This window comes from Haliaeetus albicilla, chromosome 9, assembly GCF_947461875.1.
Source record: "Haliaeetus albicilla chromosome 9, bHalAlb1.1, whole genome shotgun sequence".
NCBI lineage: Eukaryota > Metazoa > Chordata > Aves > Accipitriformes > Accipitridae > Haliaeetus > Haliaeetus albicilla.
Window position 1 is genome coordinate 38127652 of NC_091491.1, and position 13239 is coordinate 38140890.

At 48.7% G+C, this 13239-nt stretch overlaps 1 protein-coding gene across 4 annotated transcripts in view; it reads left to right on the forward strand.

The window, feature by feature from the left end:
* PLD1 (phospholipase D1) overlaps window positions 1-12140 on the forward strand; it is an 86544-nt gene extending 74404 nt beyond the window's left edge. For all 4 annotated transcript variants that reach the window (XM_069792721.1, XM_069792722.1, XM_069792723.1 and 1 more), the window contains 6 exons: window positions 701-814; window positions 1981-2030; window positions 3065-3199; window positions 5607-5760; window positions 6443-6557; window positions 7129-12140. In XM_069792721.1, the coding sequence (XP_069648822.1) occupies window positions 701-814; window positions 1981-2030; window positions 3065-3199; window positions 5607-5760; window positions 6443-6557; window positions 7129-7353 (793 nt within the window). In that variant the 3' untranslated portion in view covers window positions 7354-12140. The remainder of the gene's footprint in view (window positions 1-700; window positions 815-1980; window positions 2031-3064; window positions 3200-5606; window positions 5761-6442; window positions 6558-7128) is intronic.
* Window positions 12141-13239: the final 1099 nt, after the last annotated feature.

Genomic DNA, 13239 nt, shown 5'->3' on the forward strand with positions numbered 1-13239 from the left:
CAAAGGTGGGCTTTAAGAAAAGCCTCAGGCAGTGCCACAGCTGTAGCTTTTGTTCTCAATGGGATCACAGTTTAGGGTATGGTTTAGTTTGGGGGAGCTCTGGAACTGAGTTTTTGTGGGTTGTGATATATCAGTGAAATACTTGCCTTCCTTAAATGATCAATGTTTTGCTTGTGCCCTGAGCTTTTTCCACCTTCTGTGATGTTTCTGACTTCTGAAAACCAGGGTGCAGTGGGAATGTCAGGTTAGATTTTGGGTTTCTGCCTGTGACAGCTCTGTGATCTTTGCTGTGCTCTGCCAGGCAGTTGTACACACCAGTCTGCACCAGTAGCCGTGTGACTGGGCTGTCGGGGTCCTCAAACGAACTTTTATAGTGGCAGACACAATCTGCAAAATAATTAGCCTGCCCTTGAACTTCAGTGAAAACGTGTTTCTTTTCTTTTAGCTTCTTTTGTTGTCTGCCGAGAGTAAATTATTCCTTCTCCTCCTGAAGGTTTGAGCACTCGCTGAAGTACTGATGACAGGTGATGAAGACCTGAAACTGGAAATATGTTTCACACTTTGCTCCCTTAAAATTTGTGTGGTAGCCTTGGCTGGAAACCAAGTCGGGTCAGCACAGGGAAAGTGAAACCGAGGGGACTTCACTTTGTACGAAGCTGTAACATTTGCGGGCTAATATTCCCCCAAACTGTGATTTCAGGGAAAACAAGCGTTTCCGAGTATACGTGGTGATCCCGCTGCTGCCTGGGTTCGAAGGAGACATTTCGACGGGCGGAGGGAACGCGCTGCAGGCCATCATGCACTTCAACTACAGGTACGGCAGGCGGCCCCGCTGCCGGAGACCTCCCCGGTGGTGCCATCAGCGTCCCGTCGGATATCTGCATGAGCAGGGAGCGTTGGGAAAAGGCGAAGAAAACTGTTTGTCTAACTTTCCCTTAGTACTTTAGCTCATTTATTTGCTAGCTGTGGGATTTGCGTTAGGAGGTGAGGCGATGCTCACCGAGTGGGGAATTACGGTGGGTAAAGCCCGGTACTCTCTGTGATGAAATCCCTCTGCCCTGGTGCGGCGGATCCCCCAATCCCTTACACAAATCCCGGAATTCTTTGTCTCCAAATCTGCTTTTTCGGCCGATGCTTTGCCTGGCTCTGTGGTTCCCCCGCTCCAGGATGGATGGTTTTGGCGGTCCTTGCAGCACAGCAGGTCTCATGGGAAGGACTGAGACGCAGCGGTGCCCAGGTAGCCTGGCGCTGGGAATGGGCTGTAGAGGAAGGCAAAATGGCCCAAGGCAAGCTGGTTTTACTGGAAAGCTGCTGTGTTATGGCATGGCCAGGGCGCAGTGGGTCTGCAGAGACTACTGCTGCCTCCAGAGTGAAATCTCCCTTGTCTGCTGGTCTGCAGGGGTCCTACCGCACTTCCAGAAGGATAAGCGGGACAGGAGACACAAGCAGAAGGAAAGCAGCACGTCTCCCTAACCGGGCCCTTCTGCTTGAGCTTTCTTCTGCAAGGGCAACCGTAGGTCTTAAGAAATTGCCCATGGGTTGGTTTTGGGGGGTTTTTTTGAATGAGATGCCGGCTGTGGCTTTTCCAGTCGGGCCATAATCACGCAAACTCCCTGACCTGGTGTTCTGTACATGTTGACTTTTTTTTCTTGATGTGATTTCACATCCAGACCTGTGGCACAGACAGTAGCAGCCCTGTTTTTGTAACACATTTATCATCATTGTGGTGTGCTCTAGAATGCAAAAATGCTCCCCAGCTCCTATGTGGACTGGTACGAGCTCCTTCAAGAAACGAGCAGTCCTTGGTATATCAACAGTCGCTTGGGAAAAATGTGTGCTCTGGAAGTACCGTGTTTCTTCTGCCTGCACGGGGTATTTAAAAGGCATCTGTGTTTGCAATTTACCTCGCCCGGTTCTGCTGCAGCATATGCCATTGCCTCGAGTGGCGGTGGTGCTGACAGCTGCCTACCTTCTTTCCAGGACCATGTGCCGAGGAGAAAACTCAATCCTGGGCCAGCTGAAGACAGAGAGTAAGAGCTTTATTCTTCTCCTCTGTATTGTTTAGTCTTGGGATGCTGCCGTTCGATGGATATGTCTATAAGACATCAATCAGATCCTCTAGCTTCTTATTAACGTGGGCTTGCTGTGGCTGAGGGGTTCGGGGGGAACTGGGACATCTCACAGCAACGTGTGCTAGAGGCTGGTGGGGCTGTGAGTGACCTCCTCTGCCGTCATCCTGTGGCGAGGTCTGTCGGGTCATGCGAGCTGTGGCCCTGTTGTCAGACTTTTGCACTTGGATGCAGCCTGGATCCGGAGGAGGGGAGAGCCCCAGGGAGGAGCACGGCATGATTGCAGCTGCTCGGGATCATGTTATTTGGAAAATGTCCTGAGCAGGGTCACGCTTCTGGGAGCGAGGAGCCCTCAGCCTCCCCGCCGTGAATCCCACCCTGGGTTTGTTTCTGGAAGCTGATGAACGCGGAGAGGAAAAACCTGCCGAAGCAGGACGCTGTTTCGGAGTTGCTTCCTTGCCATGAGGATGCCTGCTTGAATTTGCTCTGCTGGGAATCAGAGCACCATGAAAACCCACGTGTCACAAATATTAGGGGCGTACATAATGCCTCATTCGTTCTAGGTCTTTGTGTAAATCCGAACTGCAGACAAGTACATTAGGACGTGTTTTCCATACTAGGCATGGACAAAACACCTGCTTCAGCCTCCTTTCTTCAGCATCTGCAGAAGAACAGTTGTATAGTCCGGTTATTTTAAGATGTTCGGATCAGTGGTGAAAATTTGCATGCTGCACAAGGGAGATTGGGGTAATTTCTCACCAAAGTGGAACTATCTGAGCAGGCAGTGGATCAGGGCAGTGCAGAGCGCCCACGGGCAGCTTTTAAAGCCTATTGTTAAAGAAACTTATTTCCATTATCTGTTTGTTCATTATTTCTTTAAAATGTCAAAAGTGAACTGTTATTCATATGGGTCTTTTCTAGAAAGAGGGTCTTTTCTCTTTCTTCTCTCTTCCACCTCCCTCATCCCATCGGTTTTGTTCTCTTTTAATTTTCAGTTGGAGATAAGTGGATAAACTACATCTCGTTCTGTGGACTTCGAACATATGCAGAGCTGGAAGGAAAACTAGTCACAGAGCTCATCTACGTTCACAGCAAACTGCTTATTGCTGATGACAACACAGTTATAATCGGTGAGCGGGGGGCTTGCACAAAGGGTTTGGACCACTCAATTATATCTGGATTAGTCCTTTTGCTTCTCTGGCCTGTACTCAGTGCAGGCTGCAGTGCCATGTGCTTTTCTGTGTTGTGATTTCTTTCTTGTGAAATATTTTGCTGTTTAAAAAAAAAAAAAACAAAAAACCAAACTCATAAATTCATCAGGAGGGTAGGTAGGAGGGAGGAAAGGATTTGGAGGGCTGTCATTTAATTTGTGTTTCTAAAATGGTTTTAAATCTCTGTGCAACAGTGTAGAGAATCCCAGTGCAGGGAATATTGTCCATCTGTCTTGTATCAAACTCCGCTCTAGCAGGAGGACTTGTGAGACTTGTCATCTGTTCCTTAAAGAACAGAATGTGCCGTAAAATTTGGAAGGCTTGGACAACATGTGTCATTTATCAGCTCCATTTCCTAAGAATGGGGAAATATGTTATAACAAGTAATAGATATCATTTCATCCGTTTCTGTTACCATATTTATTATGAGATCATGAAGCAAAGACAACAGACTTCAGGCTCAGAGTTCTACATCGCAGCAGAAAAGCAGAATTTTAGCCTGTTTCTTTAAAGAAACCCTTTTTGATCTGCTAAATCAGCAACGAAAACTTTGCCAAAGAATAACTTAATACCAGATTTTGCAAGACTCAAAATACTCCCCTCCTTCAAAGCAGCAGTTCAGCCTGTAGTCTCAGATGACCTGTGGTTAGGTTTGCTCCTCTGTTACCCTCTCAGGGGTCAGATCCTGTCTCCAGTACGCAGAGCAGCCCGAAGGTGGTTTTAATATCACAGCAGGAGCAGTGTCCTTGCAACTGTGATGGTCTGGGGGCCTGAGACAGATTTTAATTCCTATTTTCTATACCTGTAAGCCTGAGGACAGATTTTTATACAGCGTGTGCATCCATGCTGGCTGGTGAGGTGATAGGGAGCTGCTGTCATCCCTTTTCTACCCAAGAAAGAGATGGTGCATGGAAATAAAATGCTAATGGGGCCACTGTGCAGGAGAGGGAGGTGAAAGGACGGAGAAGGGCTTGGCTCGTTTTTCCTCTGGAGGCGTTAGCTCCCTTTGAGTTAATTCAGTCACTGGGAAGGCTAAATGGCTAACTGGTGCCTGGGAGTCTCTTTCAGGGCTGGGAGCTGTGTCTGGAGATTTTTTGTTGTTGTTGTTTGGTCACTTCTGTGGGTTAATGACCTGATGACTTGCTATTGCAGTTCCCTTGGAGCTGCGGTGTCCCCCATCCCTTGCCTTCTGAGGGCTGCGTGGGCCAGAGAAACCCTTTTGGGGGATAAAGCCTCAGCTGGTCTCGAGCAACGCTGCGGGTGTCAGACCCTGCATGGCACAAGCAGGCTGGGGAGCTCCCACCGCCGTGCACAGTCAGGGCTGGAGCTGCCACGTTGAGCCCAAGCGCACCCAAACCCTTACAGGACCGGGTGCGTTTTGGAGAGGACTCCCCCCCCGCCCGCAAAAGGCACAGCCAGAGCTGCACAGTAGAAATGCAACGGGGGAAACGTCTGCTGCCTTCCAGCAGCTTTGTTGGGGACTGAAGCGGTTATTTCCCAGGGTGCGAGTGAGGAGCCATACACAGGACACCCGTGGGTCCCACCGCCAGGGAAGGTGTCCCCCCCTGCACCCCTCTGGAAAGCACCCCTCTCCTTTCGGGGCTTTGGGTTTTACGCAGCGTGCAGTAGTGCTGCAGCAGGCACAGGGCAAGGAGTGGAGCAGAAACATCTCCCGTGGTCAGAAGGTCCCCTAGAGCTCTGGGGTCTGCTGCTGCGTTAGCAGGGACGGTGCCTGAGCTCTTGTGTCTGCAGACACAAAAGCGTGGTCCTGGCAGGACGGGGGGGTTGGTTACCCACAGTGAGGAGATGACGTCCTTCTGCCTAGATCGCCCTCCCAAAAACCCCTACCTTCCAAATGCAAATGAAAAACTTCCCCTCTTCTTACCTCTACTGAAGGTAAGAGGGGATTTACCCATGGAGCCCATCCTGCATCAGGTAACTTGGTATCCAAACCAAATGCAGTTGAGGCCTTTGAAAGCTGTGGCATCCTTCAGCAAAAGCGTCTGGGAAGTTACAGAGAGAGTAAACTTTTGCAAACGTTGGCCTGGGCTTGGCTGTGATTTAACCTTCTTCCAAGCCTGGAGCTTTTGAAGCCTGCAAAAATGAGGGTGGGTTTTTTTCCCTCCCCCAAATCCTGGCTCTCAGGGTTTGTGTTTCCATAAGGAAGCTCTCTGGTCAGGGTTTTACGTAGCGAAGCCATAGATGGTCCCCCATGGAGATGAGGGATGCAGAGGGCCCGGGGGGTGGTGGGTGGTGATGGAGGGCATGCAGGAGCATCTCGCGTGGTGGTGGTGCATTGCCAGTGCTTCGTTTTCCCCTTTGCTAGGCTCTGCCAACATCAACGACCGCAGCATGCTGGGGAAGCGGGACAGCGAGATGGCCATCATCGTGCAGGACACCGAGACCGTCCCCTCCATGATGGACGGGGAGGACTACAGCGCTGGGAAGTTTGCCCAATCCCTCCGGCTGCGGTGCTTCAGGTGGGATGCACGGGGCTGGGCGAGTGCGGGCAGCGAGTGGGGATGCAGGCAGGGCTTGCTCAGGCTTACGCCTGCCCAGAGCCTTTCAAACCAGCGGGGCTGCTGCTGCCTGCTCAGGTTTAGCGTTGCTTGGCCTGAATTTAGCCCAGAGTTTTGCCGCTGTTCCGTTGGCGTTAGCCTTTCTCACACCACTCCTGTCCTCAGCTCGGCAGCTTGACTTACAAATAGTTTTGCTCCAGGATTTCGCTAGGCGAGCTCATAAACAAGACAGTGATATTTTGCCTCCAGATCCTGTTTTCACACTCTCTCAATTTTGGATGGCGGTGTCTCTAATGGAAGTTTCCTCACTTGGAGCAGCCATCTGGCCCACAACACGGACGTTTTTTCATTAAGACCTTTTTCTTTTTTCCTTTTTTTTTTTTTTCTTTTCTTTCCCCACCCTGTTTCCCATCTGGACAGTTATTGCACAGAAAAAAAAACAAAAAGAAAAAAAAAAAGAGAAACTTGGGCAACATTAAGGCTGACAGACTATTGCAGGGAATGGGAGCAGGAGGGCGCTGGGAGCACGCAGCGTTTGGCAAGTCCCAAGGAAACTTTTCCTCCCCTACATTTTTCAAGAGGGGGAGTGCCTGGTGCTTCAGCCTCCGTGAGCATCAATCCCTCAATCCCTTTGTCTTCTCAGGGTTGTCCTTGGCGGCTCCGATCTCAGTCCGGAACATCAGGATCCCGTCTGTGACAAATTCTTCAAGGAGGTGTGGATTTCTACGGCAGCCCGCAATGCCACTATCTTCGACAAGGTGAGGGACACGGTGCCTTTCTCCTCCCTCCTTCCCACGTGGCAGCAGCAGATACCAATGGGAGAAGCAGCGCGGGGAAAGCAAGGGCAGCAGGTCCAGCTCCTGGGGTTGGACCATCAGAGGTGCTTTGAAGGAATGAGTGGAGTCAGATGGAAGAGCTGTGAAAAAGAAACTGGAATTTGTGCATCCTCAAAGTGAGACAGTGGCCCAGGAAGGCAGCAGTTCTGATTTCTCTTTTTTTTTTTTTTGTATCAAATATAGCTGCGGTGAATGGCTGTGGTGACTTAGTGTTCTTAGCTGGCTATAGCGTAACTGGAGTAGAATCAAATTTTACTTCTGGTTTCTAATGAGCTTTTGCAGTGATCAGAAAAGGCCCTGGAGCTTCCCCTCTGCCTGCTCCAGCCATATCACAGATAGGCACGTACGTCTTCCCTCCCTGTTCTTCAGGCTGTTAATTAAGTCACTCCCATCCTGGGGAATTTGTATTAGATGTTTTGGTCTTTCTTGGGAGCTCTGCATTGCAGTATTTCCCCGGCACTGACGCGCCACTTCTTGTTTCTGTTTTGATCAGGTTTTTCGGTGCCTTCCCAGTGACCAGGTGAATAATTTAACCCAACTGCGTGATTTCATCAACAAGCCCAAATTAGCGAACGATGATCCTGCGAAAGCTGCAGAAGAATTAAAAAAGATTCGTGGGTTTTTAGTACAATTCCCCTTTCGTTTTCTGGAGGAAGAGTACTTGCTTCCCTCCGTCGGAACAAAAGAGTCCATGGTACCCATGGAGGTTTGGACTTAAGAAGATGCGGACTGCTTTACGTTTTAAAGCCTGGTTCTCTAGAGACAAGCTGATGAACGATACGGGATTTCAGAAAGCTTTTTATTGCTAAGGGAGGCGAAAAAGATCTCCACCAAGCTAATGTGCCTTTCTTAGGGATTTTGGTGGAGGAACTTGAAGCAAATTGACACTAGCAAAGGAGGGGAGCAGAAAGACTTGGAAATTATGGCAAATAAGAAGTTTAACCTCTGAAGGAGTTACTGCTTAAGGCATGTTCTGAGCACCTAAAGGATGCAGGCCACTTCCTAGGACAGGAAACAAATTCCAATCGATGTCGTTACTACTGCCAGCTGTATATTGTGGTTGCGTGCGTACTGTAATCCTGCTGTGGCTGCGCAGGAGCCGTGGGCTGCGTGTACTTCTAAGGCTTTTGGGTATCGGCACCTTGGCTCACTGGAATCCCCCATCTCACCCCTTTAGTTGCTCTTGCGCTGCCGGGAAGTGCTGCTTGGTGCTGCCTTGGGCTGTCCTACAGCTAGCCTAGTGTAGGTATTTCACTTCGTAAATGGAAACGGACTAACAATCTTGTATCAGAATCAGCATTTTGGTCTCTTCTCCCCTCTGGGGGGAAAAAAAAGAAACCAACAAACTGTTTCTACCATAGCTAGAGCAATCAGCAATCCTTGTGCAGCGCAGCATTGCCTAGGTCTTGGCAAAGAGCAGCCTCGATGGAGCCAGAGTGCTGGACGTCTCTGGAGTTTGCTGGCCTTTACAGAAATGCAGCACATCAGTTTGTTCGAACTGCATGAAGGCTTTCTCCAGGAGAGGATCAAAGTTTAAACTCAAGCCTTAGATCTCCAGAGCTCAAGGAAAGCAAGGCACTGCATGTGACGGGACAGAAACTTAAAAGCCAGCGTGGGCCAAATGAAGCCCTGCGCTCCAGGTCCTCAATTCGTACATTTCTATTGCAGTACATAGGTAGAACTTTCTTTCCATCTCTTTCCTCCCTATTTAAAAGAAGGGAAAGGCCATTAAGCTAGAGCTGACGCCATGCGCGAACTAAGCTGACGTGTCGCTTCGTAGTATGGGGTGGATGCAAGGGGGACGGGGAGCAGCTGGCAAAGCTTTGTCTCTGGTCTGCTTTGTTATCAGGCCAGCCACAATCTTGAGCTCAGTCATGCAGGACATGTCTTCCCAAGCACAGGTAAAACTCAGCATGCTCAGTCCTGTTTTCCGTTTCTGTAAGACAGTTTCCAAAGCTATTTTGCATCTCGCTGTGCAGCGAAGCAGCAATTCGATTCAGCATCCCTGGGCAAAACACTACCGCTCCTGGGCCGGGACCTCGCGTGGTGGGTGCTGTCCTGGGTCTTCCCTCCATCCTCCATGCTGCAATGAGCCGTGTCTCCCGATGTCACGTCCAGCTCCAACTGCGGTCCCAGGAGAGACGTTCCCCGGCAGGCAGCAGTGCCGTGTCCAACACTAAGAGATCAGACCCTTAGAAATGCCTAAGGGGGGGTCGCATCTGGAGAAGTGGGAGGCTGAGCTCCTCTGCTGCCACTGTGTCTGGGGGGGATCCCTTTGCTAGCTGGGTTTAACCCTGTGCCCAACTCTCCTTAGTCAAAAGACCAGGTGAACTGGTATTTACTTTAGTTCACAAGCAAGTTGGGTTTTTTTCCTCTTTTTCTGGCTCTTCCAACAGTCTCACCTGTTTTTAACTGGAAAAGAATCACACTGGTTGCCTAGCTATCCCCAAAACATAGCTGGCACCGCATTTTAGCTCATTGCCTTCTGCGTCTTCAGACCTGTAAATAGGCACCGGGTACTTCTGTGCCTGCTGCATCACCTGAGTAAGTAACAACCCCAGACGTTCCTCCAGGGCAGCCCGAGTCTCAGCCCCTTCCTACAGTTTTCACTGTTTTAAGCTCATGTTTTGTAGATGCAATTGCCAATTAGACTCCTTTCTGGTTGGTACATCTGTGGTCTGGTTAGCCTGTTGGAAGTGCTTGTGCAGCATTTTATGTGATGACCTTTGGTCCAGGGGGTTGATGCTTTTAGCTGGCATGCTGTAAGCAGATAAGTATGTTTCCTTGATTTTTTTTTCCCTTAAAAAAATTGACCTGGGGTCACCCCCTGCAGAGCCAGAGCGATATGTGCCCTGACCATTTGCAATCAAGAAAGATCAAAGGTGTCTTGTTATTTCATGTCAGTGCTAGTTCAGAGCTTTTCTCTCCTGATATGTTTTTAGCTGTTTTAGTTTGAACAAAGCTGCTAACTTTAAACAATTACAGCCTGTCAGAGAATCATTGTAAGTCACACGGATCTGTATTCATAGTTGAAAAGGAAGCATTCAACCCTGCTACACGTCAACCTTGAAGAAGTGCAAGACTCCTGTCATCTTCTAAGTGCTCTTATTGTCCCCGTCCTCATATTAGCAAAGATTCTTGTAATCGTTAAATTATCCTTATATTGTCTTTTAAGGTGGTAGGTAGCTAATTATTGGGGCTTCGTAACTCCAGTGGCGTTAAGTCCCCCTCTGCCAGGCTGCTTTGGGGAAAAACCTCCCAGGTTCTGCAACACTCAGCCCACCATGTGATGGCTGCTGGTCCCAAGCAACACAGCAGAGCCATAGAGGAGAGATTTAGTTGACTGATTCGGTATGAAAAGGTGCTAATTAAGAAGGTCTTTCATTATTAAAGTAGCAGACGGGCCTCACATTTGGCTTCTGTCCGGGAGGGGGTTTCCCTCTGTGGGAACAGAAGAGCCGCGCTGAACATTCCCTTCCCTGCGTTGGTGCTAAATTCCTGATACCGGGAATTTAGTAGCATTCAAATGCAAGCAAGGTGTGCAAGGCAGCCTCGGCCCAGTGCAGAGCGCCCTGCATCCCCAGGACCCCCCCCGTGGATACAGCACTGCTCGCCCCAAACAGATGATGGGGCTGGAGCCATTTCCAGTGAAGGCACGACTCTTGTTCGTACCCGCGGGCTGTGTCGTTCCTTGGGTCCTGTGAACAGGAGGTTTATTTCTTATATTAAGAAGCCTGTGAGGTTGAACACCTTGAGAGAGTTAATTTCTGCACCTAAACAATCACTACTTAGTCGGTAATACCAGCGTGGGTTTATTTTTAATACCTTCAAACGGGAGAGGATCACTCGCAAATACACAGTACTGTAACAAGTGATGTGGATTCAAGCACTAGCGAACCCAGAAACATGAACTGTTTCTTGTGGCATTTATTTGTTAGAACTATGGGAAATGAGAACTTCTCCCAGGCTCAGACTTTATGTTGTAGTTCAACCTGAGTAGAACCCTTTTTTTTTTTTTTCCCTTTAATTTATTCCTTAACATGTGCCACTTTGAGAACTCACACTCCTTACCATATCTTTTTTAATAGTCTGATATTTTAAAATACATGTATTGTTGTATAGATGTTGGACTGGATAAATGTTTCACTGTAAAGTTAATGCATGATTTAAAAGATGAAGGATAAACCATCATCATATGTAAGAACTTTACTAAAAAGTAATTTGTAGGAGAACTACTCCAGTGCTCCATGGCAGATGCAAAGTGCTCGGCTCAGTTTCTGGTCCCTTGGTCTCAGTTTGTCGCCTGACTTGATGTGACCTTCGCTGGATTAAACCCCAGACACTCCATTTTCCTTTCTTTTGATCAGGTTTCACAACATGATTTCTCAATCCTGGTGCTGTCCCTGGGGGAGACCTCAGTGCAGGTTTTGCCTAGCTGGGACCCTGACATTAATAATTTACAGTATCTTTATTCCTTCCAAGGAAACATCCATGTACAATCAAGCTCAGATGTGATTTGCTATTGTTATTTCAGCATAACAAATCTTTTGTGCACTTGTAGTTAGGACAGTCGTGGGGTTGTAATCTGTGCTGCATTTGGGAGGATGTTTAGATGAATGGTCCTTCAGGTTAATGCCATTTCTTTCTCCTCCTGCCAAATTGACACACCTCCATCAGCTGCGGAGCTGCTGCACTGGTTTTCTGGCAGAAAGGACTTGGTGTGTAGGGCACGGTGGTGGTCGAGGTGAAGAAAGCAAGTGGTCTCCGGACCAGGTATATGGGTAGGGGTTAGCATCTTTTGGCTGGCCCACAGGACGTGAACGCAGTCTCGCATTTTGTGGCATTGTTTCAAAAGGGCCATGCCTTCTGCACAGCTGAGATCCTGCTGAAACCAGGAGCTTTGCAGAATGGAGGTTTTAAACAAGGAGTGTAACGCCATGGCAGTGAATCGAGTCAAGCGTGCCAAATTAAGGTAGATCAAAGTGGAGCAGACCCACAAACTGTATGTCGACCACTGAATGCAATGATCCTCTTGGGGTTTCTCCTCCTCTTCTTTTTTTTTTTCTTTTCTTTCTTCCCTGCCTGCTTTCTTGTTGTATTTTTCAGTATTTGTGATTATGATATTTTTAACCTCCCACTGTGTGTTCATAAAATCTCCTCCATGTAAATAATTCTGACTTACCAGATTCTTTCTTGACACTCGGGGAAACAAGAAAAAGTGTCGGAGGTCACAGTTCTGGGAATGTGGGTTTTTTTCTAACTCATGTCTCTAGCTAAACTGATCAACAAAAGGAGAGCTTCCACTTCAAGCATGAGTGCAGGTCTCCGTGCGTCTCTACCTTCCGACGATGCAGTGAACACTGAATATCCCTTCTGTGAAGGCTGCTGGAATTGTTTTGTATCCTTGTTTCTGCTAACGATCGCTTTCCTTTCCACTCCATTTGTATCTGGTAAATGAATGTGTATTAATGGCCTGAAAATACAACTGATCCTCCTGTGTCAAAACATTTGGCTTTGGTCTCGTTTCTGCTTGCTTTGGGGACTGTGGCCATGTCCCGCTTGTGGGCTGACTTCTGCCCTTGCCTTGCATTGGCAGTGCTGCCCCAGCAGCCACGATGTGATGGAAAAGGCCCGGGGTCGCACTAAAAATGGCTAGACTTGAGTCATTTGGGTTTTCCTGGGAGGGAGAAATTGCTGAAGTGAAACAGCATAGAAACAGAAAATTGGACTTCTTAAATTAAATAAATTAAAACCTCCTGTTTTAAAGGAGTTTTAATAATCCAAAGGCTTTATGGAAGGCACAGACAAAAATGGTCTGTCTCCAAAATAGAATTAACTTGCCACTGTCCCTTTTAACTTTCAGTAAAGGAAATTCGGCATAAAGAGAGGAAAAAGCAGATCACTGTTGTCCTCCAGGGGGAGAAGAAATGAATAAAGCATCAGTGGCATTTCCAAGCTCTCTCGCAAACTGAAAACATATTAACTTCTCTGTTTCTTATGTTTCATCTCCTTCCTCAAAAGCCAAAGGGCTCTCTGCATCTTCAGAACTTCCAGCTGCAATCTGTGCTGTTGATAAACACAATAAACTGAGATAGCAGAGCCGGAGCTTCGGGGCCGGGGGTGCGTTGGTACAAGGCAGGCAGCTGCTGATTGACACCGTCAGCTTCTGCTGCCGCTCCGACATCTCACGGCTAATTACATGCTCGCTGCATCACGCTTAGGAGGTCTTGCGAGCGGAGATAAGAGCAAGCAGGAGCGATGCGGAGACCCGCCAGCCACCGCTGGGCGCGGAGGTGCTGGCTGGCAGCGGTGCAGGCGCGGGGGGAACGCCGGGCGGCCGCAGCTGAGGCCGGCAGCCGTCGCTGGCTCTGTCTTGCCGGCATCGGTTGGTTTCTGCGCGAGCAGCGCAGGAGAGTCGTGGCATCTCAGGGCAAGCTTATCTCGGTGGGAAATTAGCGTGGAACTAGAAGCGGTGCTGAATCTAGGGAGTTTGGGTATCGGTCTGTAGGGCGGACGGATGCGTTCCCTTTCCTATGGGATGTAGGTGCCCAACTTGAGGGTACTGTTGCTGCTTTGCTGTTTTGCCTCTCCAACACATAGGCAC